The 24,939-nt window shown below is 38.8% G+C and overlaps 1 protein-coding gene across 8 annotated transcripts in view; it reads right to left on the bottom strand.

Moving 5' to 3' along the window:
- UBE2E3 (ubiquitin conjugating enzyme E2 E3) overlaps positions 1-24,712 on the bottom strand; it is a 102,891-nt gene extending 78,179 nt beyond the window's left edge. Inside the window, exons 1-3 of one of the 8 annotated variants that reach the window (XM_072612542.1) lie at positions 24,319-24,712; positions 21,718-21,936; positions 19,770-19,820 (exon numbers count right to left, since the gene is read on the bottom strand). In XM_072612542.1, the coding sequence (XP_072468643.1) occupies positions 19,770-19,820; positions 21,718-21,911 (245 nt within the window). In that variant the 5' untranslated portion in view covers positions 21,912-21,936; positions 24,319-24,712. The other 7 variants (XM_072612547.1, XM_072612546.1, XM_072612540.1 and 4 more) reach the window with 7 other exon arrangements.
- Between the last annotated feature and the right edge of the window lie 227 nt (positions 24,713-24,939).

Genomic DNA, 24,939 nt, shown 5'->3' with positions numbered 1-24,939 from the left:
CATTATTTGGAGTCAAAGAACTTGGGTTCAAATTGGGCTGAACTTATTTACTACCTTGTAATTTTAGGATATAATTCAACTCTCTGGGCTTCATTTTCCTCATCTGTAACCTTTGAAAAGGGAAGGGAGTAAGTAGCAGGGCGTTTAAAATGGCATTTCTGCGCATAGGACTTTCTATTCTTACAAGTATTTGCTCCCACAACTGTCAAGTACAAAAGCAAACATACTTGTTCAGTTGTTTTTTTCAGTCCTGTCCCTCTGTGATCCCATTTGGGGGGTCTTCATAGCAAAGATACTGGAGCAGCTTGCCCTTTCCTTCTCCTTCTGTTTTTTTTTAACAGATCAGAAACTGAAGCAAACAGGGTTAAGTGACCTGCCCACGGTCACACTGCTGCTAAGTTGAGAAGTCTATCCACTGAGTCATGTAGTCCTGAGCAATTTATTTATGTGTCAGTAAGGGGCACTAGGCATAATTCATCACAAATGTGCAAATGAAAAATCTGCAATGGAAAAGACTAACACTAGAAATAATCTTGGAAAAAACAGTTCAATTCATGCTAGTAAATGCTAAGAAAAAATAATTTTTGGACATCTTTATTATGTTCAACTTTGGTGCTTGAAAAAAACACTAATTACATGATATTAGTAAATAATTCAGGCACGCAAAAAAATACCCTGGCAAATAAACATACCTACAGGATGCTAAATAAAATCCTATGGTAATTTATACCATGCTTACATGCTGAAACAATGATGCAATTCCTTCTGAAATTAAGTTACTGAAAAGAGAACAAACAATTTGAAGCAAATTATTCATGAAGCATCCCTAGAAATTTGTGTTAGGAACCTTATCATAAGGTTAAGATAGATTCCAGGAAAATCTAGGAGTTATAATTAAGAATATTACCTCCTCTTTATTTAACTAAGACTGATCAGGGTAAAACAACATCACTAAATAAACAAGATATAATAATTCTGATGCAGTAGGCAAGAAGCAGCCTGGGGGAGAATATAGCTAGCTAACTTTAAAGCCAAGATGACCATCTCTGCCATCTACTGGCTGTGTGACTGTGGGCTAGTTACAATTTCTCAATGCTATAGGAAATAGAGTAGACTTAATTATAGAGAAGGCACAGATCTGATTAGTAGAGTGAATTTCCTCACCAGGGAGGTTCCCCACCACCAATGAATCACTGGTCGAGGCATCTATCGCCCCCATGCAAGTAAATAGACTACTTTTAAGGGTTTATCTGAGTCCAAAAAAATCTATTGGCTCATTACTAAAATATTGAAGAAGATATTTTATTCTAAAAACAAGATTCAGGAAGCTACTACTTCTGGGAAACTTAAAACACTCAAATATACTTCCTGTCACAAGAAAAGTTAAAGTGATGTAATAAAGAAGACATTCTCTCCATTGTTGGGGGATAGCTTTTAGATACAGAAATGTGCAAATCCTGTTGTACCATCCCAAGCTACAGGCAAAGAGGAATTTATCCATGATAAAGACTTATTAGAGGGATTTTTTTTCTAACACAAAATGTGTCTACAGATGACAGTGATTCATCTTTCTTTTAATTCAGGGTTAAGTGACTCACCCAGGGTCACACAGCTAGTTAAGTGTCTGAGGTTGGATTTTAATATTTGTTGATTCTTGATAGAAAGGGAAGGAGCCATCTCCAGTCATCCTGATCTATATCTTGCCACTGGACCCAGAAGGCTCGGGAAGAGAGAGTAAGGATGGTGACTTTGCACAGCCATCCCTCACTTAAATCCAATTCACTTGCAAGTCATGATATCACCTTCTTGATGTCATGATCCTCTTTGAGAAGGAAGGACAAACAACAATTCTTCTGATTCAAGAATATGAGAGTGTGAGAGTACCCCACTTTTAGATAAAAAGTTCTCTCAAACACATCTTTCAAGCTTCAGATTCTGACAGGTCTCCAAATGAGTACAACTAGTAATCTGCCCTTTAACAGAGAGGGTGTGCCTCAGCTAACTGCCTATCTGCAGCCTGCAAGCAATAACAAACATAATAAGTCTAGGAGGGGATAGCGTTAGGGAAATTTGAGCTGAACTCAAAATGGGCTAGCAGAAGACAATGTAAACATTCGCAACTTTTCATCCAGAATCCAAGAGTTTCTACTATATGTTTTCTCTTCTGAACGTAGGCCTAATATCTTTCTGTAGTGCATGGAAAACATTTTTATGAATAAAAAAGTGCTGTTTTTGATTTTTGCTATGTCAAGTCCCCACTTTTCCCAATCACTACACCAAAAGCATAAAATTAAATAAGCTTATAGACTAAATTGGAAAAGAAAAAAGAAGGGGGAGTTGCTAACACAAGTGTTGGTGATGTCATGATGAAGGCATCCAAGGTTATACACGTTCTCATCTTGCTAAAATAGAAACTCATTGAAAGATCTGGAGACTGTAACTTAGGCCAAGCATGAAGTCAAGTTAATCCCCAGAATTACAGTACCCATTGAGCCTCAGGTTTGCAAGGCCATCTGTGCCTCCTGTGGATACCACCACTGGTCTGCCAGTTGGGCTTTTATGACGACTTTATTGAAAGGCCTGCTGTTCCTGTTGTTTGGACACCTGTGTCTCCCCAGCTGGAGCAGCTGTAAAAAGTATAGTATACTTGTAAACTTTAACCTATTAGAGATCAAGGAGGCACAAATCTTAGTAATATTTTTTGGAACCAAAATGACACTAAAGCATGGATAAATTTCAAGGGGCCAGTGAACCTGGATAGGGGGAAAATTGCATCTTTACTTCAATGCAATTGCTTTCCTTTATTTTTTTAAATCCCCCAATTCATGTGCATTTAAAAATATTATTTATAAAAGGTTCTACCCAACTGCCCAAGGTGTTCATGGCAAAAAAAAGGGCAGGGGAGGTGGGAGGAAAGGTTAAGAACCTCTACATGGAAAGAGATTCCAAATTTCTATGATGACTTTTTTTGGGCAGTAGTAAATATAAGCATTATTACTAAAATAGTCTTTTCTAAACCAGAATACAGATTATTTTTTAAAACTTCCTCCCCTTGAAAGCTGAAAGGTTATAGATTTGACAGACTGAATTTTTTCCAGATAAGTCTTTCTAATCATCAACCTCTGGCAGTTATTACAATCAATCTAATCACAGAGAACTCAGTTAAAGAGTAATCTGTTTCAGCCAAGTCACAATCCCTCTTCAAGACCTCAACAGTGCCTTATGAATCAGTATCCTCACCTGTGGTTTCAACAGCCCTCACTGGGCCACTCTAGACTTAACCCACTTCATTTCGTGTACTCCCCCTTCTTGCTTCACTCCACCGCACTTAGGCAAACCCTCTCATCGAAGTTCCATCATCCCATTTGCTTTCCCTAATGCCTTGTTGCCCAGGGCAACTAATTTCCCCTCCAATCCCCAGGCACAGGCACATAAACCTCACATCTCTCAAATCTCCAAAAATCCATCAAGTTTTTGTTCTCTCTACAACTCAAAAAGTTGTGGAATTGCCACCTTCCTCAGCAGTTTCCCAACTTCCTGTAAGCAGCGCAGTGATTTATTCCTGCCCCCACCTTTTCTGATTAACTAATACATCTCACCTCTTCACACTCCCTCACACTTATTTACACTAATTGTACTAATGTACATAGAATCATAGCGTATAAGAGCTAAAGAGAACCACCTTAAAGACCATCTAGTTCAGAGAATGAAAAATTCTGATCTGAATCTAGGAGGCAGCCAACAAATTTGGGAAATTATAATTTTGTTCATCAACTCTCAAGGAAATTAAAGCAAAAAAAAAAAAAGGGAACATTTTGCCTCAGGATGTTGATTTCCAACATCAGATCAGGCTCAAAAACAGCACTAAACAAGTCTAACCAGGGTATTTCTTACTTCTCCAAGTTATTCTAGTAAGTTATGAAAGTGGACGACAAGAGCAACGAAGAATACTTCTATTATTTCAGGTATAACTTCACTTTCAATGAAGCTGTTAGATTACTATGGTGACAGAGTGACTGACTATGCTACTTGTCCAAGGTTACACAGCAGAAAAACCAGGACTAAAAGCCAGGTCTCCTGAGTCCCAGTATTGTGCTGCTAATGATAACAATAATGATAGTGCCTTAGCATGTGCCAAGCACTTTACAAAGATTTTCTTGGGGCAGGTAGGTAGTGCAGCAAATAGCGTACCAGTCCTGGAGTCAGGAGGATCTGAGTTCAAAATCGGCCTCATGCACTTGACATGTACTAGATGTGTGACCTTGGGCAAGTCACTTAACCCCACTTGCCTTGCCTCCTCACTCCAAAAAGAAAAAGAAAATATTTTCTCATTTGATCCTCACAAGGACCCTGGAAGGTAGGTGCTATGTATATGGAGGTGTCATATACCATACTGAAATGCTTATTCATTTAAGAAAAGTATGTTTTCTGACCAGATATAGTCTTCAAAAGATCTAATGCAATTATCAATAGGCATATTTTTTAAAAGTTCCAAATCATTCATGAGCTGGGAAATTCAAAATAAAACAATTGTAGTTTCAGCATGCACCAAAGTAAACTGGCCAAGATGACAAAAAGAGTTAATGCTGGAAGAACTACGAGAAGTCAGGCATATTAATACACTATTACTCAAACTGTGAGACACAAGGATGGGGGCTGAGTGACACGCAGGCCAAACAGCTAGTATGGCTTGATCAGAGTGAGTCCAGGGGAGCAATCTTTCCTGTCTTCTAGAAGACTGGGTAGGAGTTACGTTGCGAAGAAATCTAAATGCCAAATAATAGTTTGCATTTGATTCTGGTAGTAATAGAGAACTTAAAGTTTACTCAGTAAAGAAGTTGAAATGATCAGACCTGTACTTCAGGAAAATCTCAAAAATCACTGGTCTATACTCCAACAAGGAAGATGGGACCGGACTAGGGAGAGGGGAGAGGCTTGACTTAGTGCAAGTCCAAGTCTAAAATGGGGTGGAGGCTGTGTGAGTAGAGAGCAAGGAACAACAGCACGTAGTGTTACAGAGCTAGAAATAACAAGCCTTTTCTAGCTACATGATTAATATTTTCTGCCTATGTATTGGCGTTTGCACTCAAATATGTCCTTAATGATATTTATCAGTAAATTATTCATTTCAGTGTCTGAGTGGCCATGGCCAAAAAAGTCTCTGTCAAGTAACCAGTCTACCAACCAACTCCCACCTAACAGTTAAACTCAGAAATAACATCAAAGGATATTAGCATATCTAATAAAGCTGTTCAACCTGGCAAAAGCCTCTGAGTACAAAAGGGTGAATGTCACTTAACACAACTCTTGGTGGACTAAGAACCCCTCCTCTCCACCTCCCCCACAAAAGCAGCTATATAAATTATTAGGTTAAAACTGAAAGTCTACAGCCTGCCACTCTGCCAATAAGTGATGTACAACAGCTGGTTCAGAAGTAAGAACTGCACTTATGTTAAGACTATCCCAATAAAGCAACAAGGAAGAACATTAGCATGCTTTCCTAGTTTAAATTCTTTCGTTTTCATTGTCTCCAATCATTTCTTTGAGTTACATTTTCTTGCCCTTTATCTCATTATATATCTCATCATATATCTCATGTAAAAACAAACATGTCCAATTTTTCTACTAGAGACACCCATTTAACTTTAATTGTCACATTACTTATCATCTTCTTAAAGAAATACATTATAAAGAGCACTCTTCTGGAGTCAGGAGACCAATGTTATCTGCCTGTAAGAGCCCTTACCCATGGGAACATAATTCAGATAGTATAAAATGCCCTTCATAATTTAGATCCCCTCCCCCAGAAAAATTCGGTCTTTTTCCCAATGATCTAATTTTCACCACCAAACTGCAAGTCCTAGAGGATAGGAACTCTACATAAAATTAATTGCCATTTATACATGGTGTCTCCAAAGTCTTAGGGCTGCTCTGAGATTCTGGAATCAATAGGGAAAAAAAGACATCACACTTTGGGGGGGGGGGAATCCAAATGGTGTTGGATGCCACTGAATCCTATAACACCCCAGAAAGATAAGGACTACAGGTGTAACTATTCCCATTTAATGAAGAAGTTAAGGCTCGCTCAGATAGGTCCACCGGGCCCTGGGCCCCTTAGCTATTAAATGTCAGGGGTAGGATTTGAACTCAAGTTATTCTGACTCCATGACTTCATGTACAATAAATGTTAAAGGAGTAAAGAGGGAAGAAAAATCAATTCAATCTGAAGTGGTCAGGAAAAGGAATGAGTTGGACAGTGAAGAACGTGCAGCACTTGGACTGGGGTAGAAGGGCTGGAAGGGAGAAGAGGAGAAAGAGGAGGGATCTGGACAAAATCACAGAAGCAGAAAAGCACACAAGGTGTGCTCAAGGGACAGTGAGCGGGCTGGTTTGGCTGGAACAGAAGATTCTTATACAAGGGGATAAATGGGAGATAAGGCTGAAACACAGATGGGGCCAGAGGGCAGAAGGACTTGATGAAAAGCCCTCAGGGTTTTCTGAAGCAGAAAATGGCATGATCAAAGCTATATTTTGGGGATGATTAATTTGGCAACACTTATAAAAATCACAGATCTAGACCCCAAAAAAATTGGCAGCATTGTAAGGGAAAAATTGGCCCTGGGATAAACCAGAAGTAGGAAGACCAGTAAGATGACTATTTTAATAGACTAAGTTTGTAAGGTGAAGAACCTGATTGACTTTGTAATGGATTACAATGAATGGACTCTCTCGCCTTGCCTCCCTGTGCATCTCTTTGGAGGCAGTCAAGAAATGGAATACAACAGCAGAAAACCCAGTTTAAGGAGCAGGTAGGATTCCAGAAGGACTAGTGATGTTACTCACAAAGAAGCCATCATGAATACTGATAATAAAGATATGATGGCCCATAATTTTTCATTGACCTTTGCTGCCTCTTCTCTAGACCTATATAGATAGACCTATAAAGATGATTTTAAGCAGCAACAATACAACCTTCTACACTAAACTTGATCTTATTATACAGATTGCAATCCCAACCCTGTTTTTAAGAAAATAAAAATATAGTGAAACCTGAATATGATTCCCCATAAAATAAAAAAGAAGCTAAACTTAGGCCAATGGAAATGCTGGCCAACCATTTTTGAGTAAGTTGTAAATGAGAATGGATCAAGGAGTTTCAGAAAGAGGAGGAAGAGAGAGGAGACAAACTATATCTATCAAGAAATATTAAAGAAAAGTAAACAGCAGAGAAAAGATAAATATTAGGAACAGAGAGAGAAAACCAAAGGTCCAAATTGTAAAGGAGTAGTAACACAAGTGAAAAGTCATAAAAAAATTAATGTAAAGAAGATAACTTCCTAACTCACAAGCATGTCAAAAGGTAACCCTTATAACTAAGACTTTATGATAGAATGGAAGTGGAAAATCCAGATTACAATAGATGAAATGACTACAGAGCATAAAAATGAAGATAGTAATTACAGAAGAGTCAATTCATCTAGGAGATAAAGAGAAGAAAATGTTGAATGACAGAAATAATTTTTAATAAATTACAATTAATTATTGAAAGTAAAACACTTTTAATTGACTTCTCTCAATTGTCTAGGAAGCAGGAAAAGGTTAATAAAGTGGGAAAGAGGTTAAAGATAAGGACAACAGAATAAACATTTCAAAATCTGATTTCTGGCAGCTTACATGAAAAAATCTTGTGTAGAGATAGAGCTTTTTCTACAGGTAAAAGTCACTAACGAATAGCTCAAATGAATCTAAACATAAGCATATGCCACCACATGTGTATGTGTTTTTAATTCCCTGTAGGAATTTTCCTGTAAGAGGGTATGAAAAGTAAGAAACATAGGTTGGGGAAGAAAATATAAGTTATGAATATAAAAAATTGTAAGAATCAAAATCTTTTGGTTTTGGGGTATGCACAATGCTATATTTTATATACATACAGCATTCTGACATTAATAAAATAAGTATTTCCAAATTTCTTGTTGCAATTTTGGAAAAATTTATTTTCACTACAGAATTATGACTACTATCATAATATTGTACTAGACATAGATGAAGGCCTATATTAGGCTCAGACTGTGTGACTGCTCCACTATCAAAGCATTTGAGTTTCGTTTTTGTGACAAATTTTATTCCAATAAGAGACCTTACCTTCCACTTTGATTTGTAGTCTACCTTTAACATAAAATATAAAGCAGATCTATAGTCTAATAAAGATACCCAAATTATTCATTGCTAAAATCTTATGAAGAAACATGCTAGGTGAATAGGAAGTATGTAAATGGGAGCTTCAGAAAGTGCTCACCTCTCACACTTGGTATAGGGGCTATGTAAGTTTAACAGATGTAGTAGCTACAGTATTTTGCTACCAAATATTATATTATTTTTTATGCATCTATGTTTTCCTAAGGCAAATCATTTAAATTTGAAAGTCTCCTAAGGTTCAGACTTAGAAAGTCTAGTCCAAGGCTTCTTAAGCTTTGTCCACTCTCGACCCCTTCAGCACGTCTTAAACTGTGGGAGGCAAACGTACTCTAGTCCAGCCCCTGTCCAATGAGGGAAGTAAAGTGAACAGCTGTTGGCAAGGAGCCTGAGTCAGAAGACCTAAATTCAAATACAGCCTCAGACATTCACTGGCTGCGTGACCCTGGGCAAGTCTCTTAACCTGTCTGCCTCAGTTTCCTCAACTGCACAATGGGAGTAATAGTACCTACCCCACTGAATAGCGAGGATCAAATGAGATATTTGTATAAGTGCTTAGCCCAGTTCCTGGCACACAACAGGTGTTATAAACATGCTTATTCCCTTCCCCTTCCTCCTAACTTAAGGTCATATAGTAAGTAGTATGATTAAGTAATACAGCCTGGATCATAATTCAAGTCTTTGGTCTCCAAATCCAACGTTCTTTTCCTGCACTGCATATCTTGGCAGGGTGATAAAAATCACTCCTTTAACTTGTTTATTTTAGGACGGGGAAAAGAATATTTGGCATACAAATTTTCTGGTAGTCCAAGGCTTCTGGAGATGTATATTGGGGGGTGGGGGAGAGTAAAATTAACCTCCCTTAAAATGACTATGAAACAGAATAATATCCCTGTAATTCTATGGACCTATGTGTCCTGTTTGTATAGCAAGGCCTCCCCCAAACAATTTAGTTCATAGCCAAATTTCCCACAATTGTGATTCTACTCCAAATTACAAGAGGTCAATCTATCAAAGATGCAACAAAAGTGACAATGACCTTCAAAACTAAATATGAAATGTGAATAGAATCACAAAAAGCTCTATTTCTACAGGGCCTTCCATTTCTTAAAAATAAATAAATTGAGAAGACTTCTGAAAGCACATGTACATGCATGCATACACACACAGTCTTCTGAGATCATTTCTCTTGGGTTCCTGAAATAGATGGATCCCCTAATCTACTGCAATTTAATGTGTAAAATAATCCACTTATGAAGGGCCTAAAAGATTGTAAAAGGTAGAACTAACTACAATTACTACCCTCAGAAAAATGAATAAATGATGTTTATAAAAAGTCACACATGTTAGAGGTTAAGGTAGGATCAAAAAGATGATTTATTAGTAACGAAAAACAAAATAAAAAGTAAATGAATTCATGTTTCCCTGGGTCTTTCATTCAGACCAAAAGATGTAGAGCTATGGTCCCATAAAGTGATTTCAGACTAGAGATGTCTTTATTTTCCCCCAGACAAACTGGAAGTTAAACAGGATGACAAAGTATATTTGCTCTGGAATAGTGACGGAACAAAGAAACTTCTGAATGGCATCACTGGTACATCTGGCCTGAAATACCTCCAAAATACAGAAGCAGACAAAATCCCAGAAAATGAACTGAGTATCACAATCCTATCCAAAGGTTTTACTACTAACCATAAAATCAAAAACTAGGCATACACACAAAGGGCCAAGTCGAAACAAGACCAGGATTAAAATAACTTTAAAAACAAATTACACTCCACACAGACACTACTCTTCAGGCTACAGAAGCTCACTACCATCACAGGTATCACCATCATGACACAAATAGACATTCAAAGGAGCAACTCCTAAGTGTTCACCTCTTTTTATAAAAGTTGTGGATTGTCAGCATACATAGAATTTCAATGCTTTTCCTTTTTTCTCTTCAGTGCTCTACTCTGGTGAGAGTGGAGGCACAACAGATTAAAGACAACATATTCATTTGAATCTACAATACCACTAACTTTTCAAATTATTTCCACCAATCTAAAAAGGCATCACATAACCCTGACAGTTCACTCTAGAATATATTAGGAGTGTTTTGCTAAGTGGACCAGTGAGCTAATGTACTAAATGTGCTAAAGTACCAAATGCACTAAAGAAAACAACTTACACATATTAAAATAATAATAGCTCATATTTACATAGCACCCTAGGAAAATATCATATCCACATTTTAGAAGAAAAAAGTATTTCAAATAAAAAAAAAACTTATCTGAATCAGCATGAAATACCTCTGACAACACAAGAAGTTTCCCTGTGACACCTAGACTGTAACAAAATAACATTAGACTTGCCACCAGGTTAGAAAGATAGGTAAATAAACTAGAAAAGTGTATGTATATGTCTGTTTCAAGGCATAACCTCTAAAAACTACAAAAAATCCCAGATGATTAGGTAGTTTTTCCCAATAAACATATTCTTAATATCCAGGAGTTTCCCATCTTCCAAGCAATTTACAAACAACTTCAAAACACCCTAGGGAGAAAAGTAATGATAGATAAAATTTTGCTAGACATTATTTGCTCAAGACAGGTCAGCCATGTCTAATGAATAGAAGGCACCAAAGTTCTCAATACCACACCAAAACACTCCCCCAAATAAAGACATGTCACAGAATCGCTAGGTTGGAAGATTCCTCAGTTCATTATGTTAGCTGAAATCCTGTCTTCAATATACCAAACAAGTCGTCACCGAGTCCTGGGTCAGAAGACGTAGGAGGCCATTTGAGAACCTTGTTCTAATCTGCAGTCCCCCAGGTTTCACAATTCTCTTCTGTTCCACACTCCAAAGCAAACCTTATTTCCATTTTTACCATGCTTTTAAAGCATTTCAACTGTACCTCTTATTATGGGTGCATGATTTGTGGTCTCTGTCTTATCTCACAGATTTGAAATTGTATTTGCATACTATTTCATAATTTTTAAAGTATTTTTACATTTATCATTCCATTTGAAACTCACAGCTACTCTATGAGGTAGATAAGTATACATATATATGATTGAAAACTTTACAGAAAGGTACACAGAAAAATGGTCAGACCTTAGCATATTCATCCAAGTAGCCTATTACCAAAACGGAGTCCCCACATAATATGTATCACGCTACAGGAGAATCAGCCTCAGAATATTATCCCAGCTTTGCTTGGTAACTAATTGTAATTCTGTCACTCACAATTATATCCAAAAAATTTTTCATATATTTTAAATATCACCTTTTTGAGAAATGAGCTCTACTAAATTTATTACTAACCATAACGAACTTAAATTGATAAAATCACAAGGATTGCATACACACACACACCTACCCACCCCTAGAATTTTTAGGGATTTAATCTGATATTCACCAAATATACCACAATCACAATTTTAGAGGTTTCACTTAGGTTTTCTCAGTCGTCCTTTAAAGACCTTAGATTTTGATTTCCTCACAGAAGGGTCTCCCCTTCCCCTCTCTACTTTCTCCAATACTTTTAAATTCTCTTTACACTTTATGAGTACCTTGAGGGGGTGATTTGGAAATGAAAAGCTGTTTATGGTTAATGGAGCTAATACCCACCCAAGGTGACCCTCCTCCACTCCTCCCAGGCCTTCCCTCAGAGATCACCTCCCATTTACCATCTCCCTCATGAGAACATGAACTCCAAGAGGGAAGGAAACATTGCCCTTTCTTCGTGTCTCCAGCATTTATGACAGTGCTTCAAACATGATAAGCCCTGAATGAATGTTTTTTGGCTGATGGACTGAGAGTTCTTGAAAACTATAGAGATTGGGAAAAAAAATAAAAACAAACCAACTTTTGGTTTTTTACTGCCAGTACTAAGACCTGAGTCAGGAAAAAATTGACTTCAAATCCTCAGTCATTTGTGAGTTCCATAACTTTGTAAAATACTTGAAGTACTACCTCGCAGGGGCGTTGTGAGGCTTTGGTGAGATCATGCATGTGCATTAAAGCATTATGTGAATGTCAGTGTTATTATTACTTCTTTTCTCTTGCAAAACCAACATGACACACAGCCAAGAGAGACATACCCTTAGCACACGGATGAAAGGCTGGGCTAAAACCTACGTGTATTTTAGAGGCTTCTTTTCCCAGGTTACAAGTGATCAGTTAATTTTTTCTTTTGGGAAGGGGGGGAGAGGAACTATATTAGCTTATAGGAAATCCTACAAATACCTTTTGATTTTATTAGTGAATCAAAAATACTTTGAAATGCAGATAGAATGGATTTTATCCATAAAGATCACAGCCCTGTGCTTGACCATGAAAGAACATTTTCTCAGCTATCTGAACTTTGTGTTCTAATTCACATCCAGGGGGGAAAAAAGCAGCATGCATTTTGACCACAAGATGTTACTAGTGATTAAAAAAAAAAAAAAAACAAACCCAACCTACTCAAGTCTGGCATTGGATGGAAAAGCATAATAAACCTCAATAAAAATATCATGAACTCAAAAAGAAAAATGAAATATCTAACATTCCATCAAAGGGGAAAAAAGAATTATTTAAAGAAGTCTGTGATCTGGCCATCAAAAGAGTTAACAAATATAATTTTGAATTAACAGCATGATAGCAAAAAAAAGGCAATAATCTTGAAATTAAAAAACAAAACTAGAATTAGTCATTAAGAGTCAGGCTTAACAAGAAAAAAAGTACAATAAAGCAGTAAAATACACTATTACAGTATTAGTTAACCATCAGTAGAAAACTATGTTGCCTTAAAATGGTCACATTAATTTAGCAATGACAAACTTCAACAGGTGCATGGAACAGTCATGCCAAAGGCTTCACATATGAAATGAAACATACATATCTCCGGTAACAACAAATGTTCTCTGGTGGGCAAGGGTGAATAGAAAGACAAGACACTATCTCAGAAGAAGGGATAAGGGAGCATATTCTCTGCTGGTAATCATCAGACGTAGAGATGTTAAAGATAAAAAGGTCATGTAAATAGCCTCCTCTTTTTCCTCAACGAAGTATAATATCTAGGAATAGCTTAAAGACAAAAGAATCAAGCCTGTTCCTTCTATACTTTAATGAATTTCAAAACAACAAACAACAAAAAAAACCACCCTACTTTATCAAAATAGCTAAGAAAAAGTAACCATTGTTCATTACTTTTATAGGATTCTAGGACCCTCTGTACCATTCTTCTGAGAATCAGAATGCTAAAACGAAAGTATTCCATAGTCCATCTGGACAAAAAGATTTAAGGAGCAAGGAAAAGGCTAATGACTATATTACTCAGTAAGAATAACAGAAAGAGTTTTTGCAAATCATAAAAGTTCCTGAAAAATCTTCAAGCAGGACCCCAACTTAGTTGTCACTGGAAAGAGGCAATTTAACAAATACTTATTGAGTGGCTAATGCATGCAGGGCCTTCCCTGTGTTAGGTACTGGAGTTAATTTGGGGGTTTTAAATAGCAATGCTTTAGTGAGGTTAATAACATTACTAAAAGAGAACAGAGTCTCATCTGCTGATTGACTCAATTTTATTCAGCTCAAATTTTTAATAATAAAAAACTCAAAGATTTTTTGCAACTTTTTTCAGTTGCAGTCAGGGGGTAGTTCTCCATCATGTTAAGCAATATTCATTATTACTGTTATCCTCACACATTTGGCAAATAAAAGTTTTAATGCTTAATTTTATGATCATCACTCTCCTATTTGTAAGGATAGAGAAGCTTAATTTACTAGTCAAATCTTAACAGATAGGTAAAATTCTCTTCTAACCACTATCATATCTTAATAAATATTTTAGTGAATATTTATGGCCCAGAGAGCCTAAAAAGTGAAGAGTGATACAAACGAATAAGTAATTACTGAATAAAGCCACTATGTTCAACATGATTATGGGAAAAAAAACCATAACAAGGACGTACAGCTTTCAACAAAGCAGGCAACAAGTACAATCTCTCTCCTTTGCATGTAGTTTCCATGTCTATGGCAGTCTAATGGAGTGAACATTCAAAGAAATGCAATAATTTGGGTTTTAAAATAATTTTATGTTAACCACATATTATTAAAAATCTCTAAGATAAAAAGCAAGATAGTATTTGTGAAAGAGGCAGTAGAGTTGAGTTAGAGGGCCTGAGTTGGCAATCTTGGTTCTGTTATATGGCCTCAGTTTCCCTCATTTATAAAAGAAAGTTGGACCAGACAATCTATAAGGTCTTTTTCACCACTAAGTCTGATGAAACAATGACCAAGTCTTCAATAAAATTAATTCTCACCATTATAACTTTTGAAGTTTATACTTAAATGTATTCATGAGCTCATCAAAAAGTTCCCTCCAACAAAACTTATATCCCATTTTGAACCAATAAAAAGAACTACCCTGTGACTTTCCTTCTCAAAGTCCTCAATTTTCTCAAGAGCAAAATAAGAAATTGCATTAGATGACCACAAAGATCTGTTTGTATCAAGCTATCAACAAACATTAAAATCCAGCCTCAGACACTTACTATAGTTGTGTGATCTGAGCAAGTCACTTAATTCTGCCTCAGTTTTCTCATCTGTAAAATGAGCTGAAGAAGGAAATGGAAAACCCCTCTAATATCTTTGCCAAGAAAACCCCAAATGGTCTGACACAACTGAAACGATTCAACAATAGCAATGTTAGGAGAATTGTAACTGAGATTTCACAATTCAATGAAAACACCATACACAACCTGAACCTGGCTCAGTCATCTAACAATAGCCATGTGAACAAATACAATAAGAACTAATTAGAAAAAAAATGAAGGAAATAAAAGTCTCTCCAACTAAACTGTACAATATTGCAGTAGAGGGGGAAAGAAGGAAAGAAAATCAATTATACACAATCACCAAAAAGACAGTTCCTTTTCGATCCCATGCAAAAGCCCCATTTTCAGAAGTTCTTCCTGAATCACTGAGAAACAGCCCACCACCCCTAAGGAGCAGCATTAAGACAGTCTTCAGGCATCATATGCACTTAATAGGAAAAGAAATCAATCTCTTACTGATGGGCAAGGACAGCCAGTCAGAGCTTGGCAAGCCCACTGGAGCTTTAATTGTTCCTTAATCAGAAGGACCAGGGCCATTGCAAATCATCTATTACAGTAACTACTTTCAGATCTTTGAAGTATACCCATTCTTAACATTATAATCAGATGCTGTGAATCAGCCATGTCATTCTGATGTCAAGTAACTGGTTACTTATGAATATCCATGCTCATTCAAACTTTGTCTGAGGCTGTACAGATTTCATGGTATGAAAAGTTCCACTGTCATATATTAAGAAGCTTTAACTGTACATTCCTGTCACTTTTCCATTTTTTTAAGCTAGCTTAATTTAGTGTTAAATTATACACACCATTGCAAACATCTGCCATGTCACAAGGCTGCCAGGGTCGGGGTAACACTTTGATTCTTTTTTCCCCCAGACTGGCTCTATGATTTTAATGGTAGGAAACTCCTTCAATCAATGCAGGCTGGTGTCCTGCTCAGCAACTTAGATTTAGTGACCTGGAGCACTGAAAGGTTAAATGATTTAGTCAGGGTTACACGGCCAATATGTGGTAGAGACAGGATGTAAACCCTTATCTTCTTGATTCTGTGGCATCCAGGTCAAATACTACACTAATTCCCTAATACCACACTAATTCAAGGTTATCTGCCTGAGCCAAGAAGTATCTTTGCTGAAAATTAAATATTCTAAATATACCGTAAATGTTCAAGGTTAAGTATAGTTTTATAATGCCTAGATCACTTAGAATACTTTTGCATTCATCAAATACCTGTTGATTGACATTGCAATGCCACAAATACCATTATTTTTGTACTGAATGTATGACAAGTACAAGAATCTAATATCATAACCGGACATTCATAGGTTAGATTCTTTCTAAAGTAATCATCAATGTGTTATGTCACGAATGGCAGTATTATATAACAAATTTGGGCAATACAATATAACCTTACCTAAAAACTGATAGAATGATTACCATCAAGAACATACCTAAATTCTCCTTCTGCCCCTAAATATATCAGGATATTTATGCTATAGGCTCAAATGCAATAAGTAAATTAGAAAGTCTCACTGACAAGAATTAGTAAAATATTATGTACTAAGTTATTAATCAATTTTGGCCTGTGTTCTTCCATCACTCAATAATTTTAATTATGAAACAGAAACATTTGGAGTACAGAAAGAATCTCTTTAGCATATTTCATATCACTCAGGAAAACAAAAATATTTTCATATATGAAAGTAATTTTAAAAATCACACTTAATTCAACAGTAAATCTACTGTAGAATGACCCAAATGAAGGTATTACACAGAAGTTGTTTAAAAGTTAAGAAACTTTTGTTAAACATTATCAGAGATGTAAGGAAATATCCCTTTTTGGGAGATGACTTTGTTCAGCTAGTTTTTTTTACTTATTTATTTAATTTGCTCATTTGATTCAAATGTGTAGAATATATATGGATTCAAATTTTTATCTCTTTGGGGAGAAACTTATTTAAAATGATTAAGATACAAATGATAGAGGGGTTTGTCTTAAGAGTCAGGAAAACCTGAGTTCAATTCCTGCTTGGCATACATTACATATGAGACCATGGGTCAAATCCTAACTTCTCCATAACCACAAAAAAACTCTTTAAGCCTGTAAGTTACAAATCTGCATCAGTGGCTGGAGTTTCCCATACCCAAGTTTTCCAGATTGATGAAATCACAAGCCTAGAAAGAAACAAAGGACACTGCCACTGGCAACATACCTTTGGAGTAACTCAACACACCAAAATGTGGCACAGAGAATTATATGATTTAGAGAAAGGCACTTTTGAGGTCACTGAGCACAAACCCCTTATTTTATAAAGGAAGACACAGACTCAGAGGGATTAACTTTCTTGCCCAGTCACATAAATCCAAGACTTAACCCAACCCCATATTCGGTCCTTTCTCCAGTTTTCCAGGCTGTCTCCCCATAATGCAACTCTCCCAGAGCCCCTAAACTCTCTAACAACTAAATATGCCAACTAAACCACTAACTATCTAAGTCTAGTGCTGGGACCAATGTATTCGTTTGTTGACTGATACAGTGAAATTAAACAAATAAGGGTTTTGGCACTGAAAGTGAAGAAGAATCCAGGAAGTTAATATATATTTGAATGATCACATGTTAGACATAAACTTAAAAAAACTGTTCTCTTCCCCAAATGGTCATATTCTAGAAGTGATGGTCCAATAAACATAGGCATGCTCTTCAATTTTCCCCAGAAACATATTTAAATGCCTAAAAGCCATCAATTGATCAGTATGGGAAATCTATGGAAACAGTCTGCAATCCCATCATAGCTGATGAGTGACTGGGAATTTCTGTAGCCAAAAAAAAGTCATCACCCAGTAACAAACTTTCTGGTAATGAGCCTCTCTGAACTTGGCTCTTGGACAAAAGATATAGACCAAAGCCTGGCCCACAATCAAAGCCTTTCCAGCTTGACAGCATCTACCAGAGCTTAGGTTCTGTTGACTAAACTTTCAAAAACCTAGGATCATACCTCTGCTTCAGTGAGGTAACTGAGTAGGTAGAGGGTATACGTACGAAGTACAAACCCAAATATATAAATGTGCATAATATACATACTTGTGTTTGTGCATTACCTATGTGTCACCCAGATATTTACCCATTAAAAGAATGGGGGGAAAAACATGGAAATAGTTCATAGTTTGCATTATTAAACATATGCTTGAGTCTGTGATGTGAAAGCAGAGTTTAGGAAACCTGTTCCTTTACACAAACGAGTACATTAGTTCATTTCACCATTTTGCTAGTCTAACAATTAAACTTGAAATAGGAATTTCATTGTCTTGAATGAGCCCTGATCGAGAGAGAGAGAGAGAGAGAGAGAGAGAGAGAGAGAGAGTCAAAAGATCAAGGAACCCTGTTCCTGCTCTCTCTAAAATAACTTTCAAAGGACTTTTGGAGATACTTTTGAGTTAACTAAGTCAGATACACTTCTTAATTATTTTAACACCGAACTATTGCTAAAGTGCATGTCACATTCCTACCTTATACAAAGAAAACACACAAAATCATTTATATCATTAGCAGATGATAAGATTTGTTTTTGAAAATTTCTGACTTTCCCTGTCATTTTGAAATCCTTAAATGGCTCGAAACAATAGATCATTGACAGACAGATATAGATATTTTTTTCTTAGTAAAAAGAAAAACAAAGTCAATTCTAGAAACTGTAACTCTTCTAACAACTTATCTATAGACCACATAGACTATTCGGTAAAAGAGTCAATACCGTGGCTACAATTTGTCCTATAAAGTCACATTCTGAATTCTGACAAGGTTGACTATTCAAAATTAGTCTGTGTACTCACTTTACGGAAAAAAAAAAAGGCTTTTCTTTTCAGCTCACCTAAAATGTAAAGCTTCTGTGCTGAAAAGAGATGTCATACAAAATCACCACCATATAAGCAGGGATCAGATCACAATGATCTTAAGATCCAGTTAACACATAAAATACAAAAGTAATTGCATTGCTCTAAGGAGTATGAATCACAGATTTCAAAGAAATGTCTCCTCTTTAATACCATAAATTGTTAGATGCAACAAAGATACAGCTAAAAACACTAAAGCATCGTTATATCAAACCTATTAAAAATTTTTCCCAGCAACCCATCATCTCTTAAGTACAAACACTAGATGCTGAATATTTACAGCAGAATATACTTCTAAAGTTTGACCAGTTGTAAATCAGTCACATTCTAAAAACCAAACATAATCTAAAAGGAAGACTAGTGAAATGGAAAATATTATTAGCTAATTTTATTTTTTTAAAACTTATTCTGCTAATTTACTTCAATTTAGCTTTCTTAGGTTGCACTAAAGGTAATTCTTCCCATTACAATCATTTATTTTTAATCTACACATTTAAATCACCTAGATCACCAAGAATTCTCCCAAGTATTGGAGACATTTGTTAAAATGTAAATAAATCCAACAATACAAGCTCTGGTAACAACTAAACTCATTATTTTAGCACATAAAACGTGTCCTTCAAGCACACTTCTCTGAATAAATCAAACAGGAACTGCTACACTCTGTACTTTACATTTTTCTAACTTTATAGTCACATTTTCTGCACTTAGCTCAGTTAACATTTCACAAAAGCAGTAAACTTTAAAGCTTAGAAATTTTTTTGAAGTTTTCACAATATACTTTTGAATCTGACACACTCAGCAGCACAAATACCACAATAAAAAACAGCGCCATTCATAGTGATCTCCCTTCAGAAGCACAAAATCAGTGTATTCACAAATCAAAATCGCATGACATTCCATTAAACATTTTTTTCTCTCTTAGTTATTTAATTCACCTTAGACAATTTTTATTTTATAATAACCTACCTACAAAAGTCAAAAATGAAATAGCTTGCCTGTTTTGCTAACATCCAGGCACATTTATTAATTTCTCCACGTAGTCCATAATTTAAAAAACAAACAAACAGAAAAATTCCTGTTACATACCTGCAGTTTGGAGGTGGATCAAGGGTTATTTCAGCTAGCTCTTTCTGAATTCTGTTGGTGAAATGAGAACAGACACAAAGCATTGGAGATAGTCTATAGAATAATCAGGGAATTACACTGCCCTCTACCAACATGCAGTTAAATGCAAGACTGGCTTTGCCTTCAGTAATGCTAACATGGCTGCTTCCTCTTTGTTCTCAGAGGCATAACCCAAATCCCATAACAGAAACTTTGCAGCTTTTTTCTTACTTACTACTATAAATAAATGAGACGTCAGTACCTGATTTGGGTAGTAATCTTCCACTAGCATTGAGTAAAGTGAATAAAATCCATTTTGGGACACTTTTTACTTAAGAGATTCTCTTTTCAAGCTTATATGCAAATGAGACAAGAAGGGAGGAGGGAATGCACTAGAATATTTGACAATGACTTTAAACGAGTTTTACTGAGGCAGAATTAACAAGCTACAGCAGGGAGCACACAAATAGTTTTGACAATATTTTATCTGTTTCTTTGTACTTAAAAACGTTTACAAATCAATTGGTGGAAATTTACAAACATCATCACATGAACACTTTGAGGATTTTTTACTTTTAGCATCTGACTGAATCTCTTTCCCACATCCGAAATATAGTACTGAAATTGAAAAGTGTATTTTCAGATTACAAACTAAGCATGTGTTGCAGCTTCCGTCAGCTTCAGAAACTTAACTTTTCCTTTCCATCTTTATCTTCTAAAAAATGTTAGATGCTTTGAAGACTTCAGACTTGTTAAGTAAGTCCTCTGACAACAGGTTACAGCAAAATGAATCATTTATGTCAACAATTTAACTATTTCAAATACGGCACATTTGATAAAATTGATCTCCAAACTAAGCTGACTTAGAGAAAGGTAAATAGGTGTGAACCTATAAACAATATCCCTGAAGTCCTACAAAACTAATCAAGTTAAATAATTTCCCCCAATTTTCTATGTACTTTTACGAAGATTTAAAAAGCACTGCCTACAAATAACTTTAATGTTGCTTAACGATAAGACTGTGTAAGTCTTCAGAGACAAGGAATAATTATATGGGTTAATGACTCTCTTCTGCAATTTCAACACCAACATTGATGGATTTCCATTGGAAGAATCTGTTTTTCACACCCATCAAAGTGTAATATAAATCAGCAGAAAACAAATGCTTTTTTCCACCCAAAATATGAAAACATGGATTTTTTTTCCCTACTGCCGATTCATATGAATGTGGATACTCAAGTGCACCCACAACTTTCCTGATGAACAGGCAAAGGGGCAACGTAAGTTCTGAAATGACTTAACTGGAAAACTCAGGTTCCAGAGTTTTATTTGCTGTTGCATAACAAAATGCAGAATGATTCTACTTACATGCAAAAAAAGAACTATAGAGCATTTTAAAGCCTCTCTTTGCCAAGGGTGAAGATGATGACTAGTTTAGCTATAATGATGTCCAGTATTTTTTTAGGACTTGACAGTTTTTTAGAGCAAACTAATACATTTTACATGCCAAGAGGATCACACAGAATTCCAAAAGATTTCTAAAACTTAGGAGTTACTGCTGACCTAAGTCTCTCTTATACAGAAGTTGAGAAAGCAGAGTAAATGGGGAAAAGCAACCTCAAAGCACCATCTAATTTGAGAATACACAGTTTTTACTAAAATAAAAAGTCAGGGTATGTGACAATACATCTCCACATAAAGACTCTTTTCCTCAAACCAACACATTAGTGAAGTTTGCTTTAAGGTATTATTTTTAAAAGTTTATCTTATATAAAACTCAGGGAAAGGCAACTTCTCATTTAACAACAAAAGTTTGTAATTTAGTATTTTGGTTTCTGTCTTTAGAGATAACATAACTGAAGTCCTACTCCACTTAAACTACAGTTTACAGACTGTGCTTTCAAAAAAAGTCACCTCTCATAGGTATTACCTTTTAGCACTAGTAGATAACTTAGCAGTGGTTTTGCTAGAGAGTTTGGTGTTCTTTTTCTGCTGGGTGGCAGATGGTTTTCTTTCTTCTTGTTCCTCAGGTTCTGGTGCTGCTGGGTCCCTCTGATCTGCATCTGAACTGCCACTGCTGGTACTTGGACTTTCATCATCTGACCTTTGCCTATCACTGGACATCTTGGTCAAGTTATTTCTCTGAAAACTTTTAAAAAAAAGAAAAGAAAAAAGGGCGTTAAACCTGAAGAACAAATTCCACATCATTCCTTTCTGCAAAATATTTCCTAAAATCTGTCTTTTAAATGATAAGCCTTTTAAAGTGTCTATACACTTATCTCATTGTTACTGCAAGGTTACAGAGGGAGGTGATGTATGTACCAGAATGCCAATATTTAAAGATTTACAGAACTCAACTTGGAAAACCCACTCAGAATTTTTTTCGTCCCTTGGACAATCTATCAATTGTCTACTTTCTCAGAAGGCACGAAACAGATCTGCCAGGGAACTTAAGCAATGAACATTAATAACATCTGACACATTGTAAATAACAGACCTCGCTGAAAAATGTTACAAAGTTACTAATAACGTCTAAATATTTACACATTTACGTGGGTCAGAGCTACCAAATTCCCTCTCTGAAGGAAAAACACGTCCTGCTAATCACCCCTATGCTTCCTAAACGTGGCAACAACCCCTTTCTCTTGGCACTTAAGCCTTTAAGCGCTGTACCTCCCCCCCTTCCCCAAGGAAAAAAGGGGGGGAGGCTAAAAAGCAGCCTCCTTGGTTGGCACGGCCAGCAGCAAAGATTCATTTGGCCACCACAGGGCTGCTCCACAGCGAAAAGCAAAATTCAAACTGCACCTTCTGCAAAGCTCCCAACGCCACCGTTCCTGGCTCGGTTTTGATATTACAGACCGACATTTTGGCCAAAAAAAAAAAAAGCCCCCCCGCCCCCAAAAGAACTCCGAACAGAATTTGCAAAAGAGAGAAAAAGAAAAGCTTTCGATAGGAAATTGCAGCGGCGGCGGCGGCGGCAATGCAGCTTTGCAGCCCCCTTTGTGGGGAGGGACGGGGAGAGGGTTTGTTATGGTAGGAGGCAGCGCTCCAATATCAGCGTGGTGTGTGCACCAAGTGATGCGTGAAGTCAGTCCTGGCTCCTCGGGCTCCCGGAGACCGGCAGGGCGAGCGCCGAAAACAAGAACAAAGCTCCCTCGGCCCCCCTCCCCCTCCCCCCCCACCAACCAACCCCAGCTCGCCCCGGCGGCGGCGGCGGCTCCTGCTGCTGCTGCTGCTGCGGCTGCCGCGGCTGCTGCTGCTGCTCCTGCCGCCGCCGCCGCCGCCGCTGCAAGCCGCCCCCCCCACCCCTCACCGCCCCCCCCAAAAAAACCCTTCCAGCTTTACCTTCACCGCCGTTCTGCCCCGCTTACACGCAGCTGAGATGTGGGGGAGGGAGAGAAAAAAAACCCTTCCTTAAGGAAATGGAAGCAGCCGGGAGGGGGGAAGGGGGGGGGAGGAAAAAAAAGAAGCAGAGGAGGCTCTGGCCGGGGAGTGTGGAACATTGAAAGTCGTAGGGGGTTGTGTAGTGCGGCGCTCTGGCCGGAGGGTGGCGCCGCCCAGCGCCTTTGCAAAAAAAAAAAAAAAAAAAAAGAGGGAGAGAAAAGAAAACGGGGGTGGGGTGGGGGTGGGGTGGGGGACGGAACGGGGAAGAGGAGGAGGAGGAGGAGGAGGAGGAGGAGGAGGCGCCGCTGCTGTGTGAGGGCGCGAGCTCCCCGGGAGCCCAGATGGAACGGGGGAGATCCGAGAGTTCTACGGCCTCCCCTGTCCCCGCTCGCCTCCCGATCGGTGCAGTCAGCAAGTTCCCTGCGAGCTGGGAGGGAAGGGGAGGGGGAGGGGAGGGGGGAGGAGGAGGCGGCGCGCGTGCTCGCTTGCCTGGCTGTGGGGCGCGCGCCGGCAGCCCGGGCTGGCTCCCTCCCGTCGTTCGCTCGCTCGCTCTCTCTCTCTCCCTCTCTCGCTTTCTCGCTCGCTCGCTCTCCCGCCCCCCCCGCGCTTCCCTTCACCCGGGGGGCGCACGCGTCTGCCCGCCTGGGCCGGCCAAGGACAAAGAGTGCGCCGCCCGCCGGGGACAGGGGCGGACTGGCCCGGAGGAATGCGCCGGGCCGGCCAGCCAGCCAGCCCCGGGGAGGGCGGGGGCACCCGCCCGAGGGGCCAGAGGGCCGATTTTGCAGCAGGGTGGTTTCCGGCCTGCACCGCTCCACTCTCCCTGCCCCACCGCCCTTCCCTGAGCTACCCACTGGGCTACCCACCCGTCGGTTCTGCACGGGGGAGGAGGAGGAGGGAGCTCGCCGTCTGGTGCACCTCGGCAGCGCCAGCAGGGAGGGTCACCCCCAAAGGCTCTCCTCCCCCGCCTGGCACCCTTCCCCCAGTGCGGGAGGAGGCGGCGGTGGCTCTGGATACTAAAGGGTTGGGTGTGGGGGGAGGGTGGATCCTCAGGGCCCAGGATCTCGGCCCTGCCACCCCAGACCTGTAGTTGCTGTCGAAGGCCACCTCGCCGCCTCCCTCCTGCCCGGGAAGATGGATTGATATTTACCGAGGAGTCCAGGGACCGGGGAAGAGCCATCTTCCCTTCCCTGCAGTCCGAGTGGGCAGGGACGGAGGGGACTGGGGGCTTGGGAAGGACGGTCCTGGGCACCGGGGGCAGGGAAGGATCTCAGGGGGCTTGGTGACCCCGGCGCCTTCTCCGCCCTTGCCCTTAACAGCGCTCCCCCACGGGATGGGGTTCCGGAGGCCCTGGAAACTTAAAAGGGGGAATAACAAATTTTAAATGTCCCGCTCGCGCTGGAAAGGGGCGCGACCGCAGCACTTTGTGCAGCGCGAGGCTGGCATGCAGGCAGGACCCCGGCCCTGGACACATGCACCTCGCTGGCAGCGCGAGTCAGGCTGAGCCCCAAACTCAAGATTCCTTCTCTCTCCCCCACCCTCCCAGTACTTCGGATTAACCGTTCCTTTTTGGTCTCCTGGCAGGCGGCCCCAGGCCCAATCACAAGGTGGCCAGAAATACAAAAACTTCCTGTTTACAGCCCAGACCTGCCCCTGCTACTGAGCAGCCCTGGTTCTAGGGATGGAGCCCGAGAGGGATTTGTGGATTCCACTTACACAGATGTTGGCAAAAGAGAAAAAGAGATCCGAGTCCTGACAGTGTGGGAAGTTC

Source organism: Notamacropus eugenii, chromosome 5 (genome assembly GCF_028372415.1).
Source record: "Notamacropus eugenii isolate mMacEug1 chromosome 5, mMacEug1.pri_v2, whole genome shotgun sequence".
Lineage (NCBI taxonomy): Eukaryota > Metazoa > Chordata > Mammalia > Diprotodontia > Macropodidae > Notamacropus > Notamacropus eugenii.
Note: the sequence above shows the minus strand (reverse complement) of the source record. Positions and strands in the feature narration are given on the sequence as shown.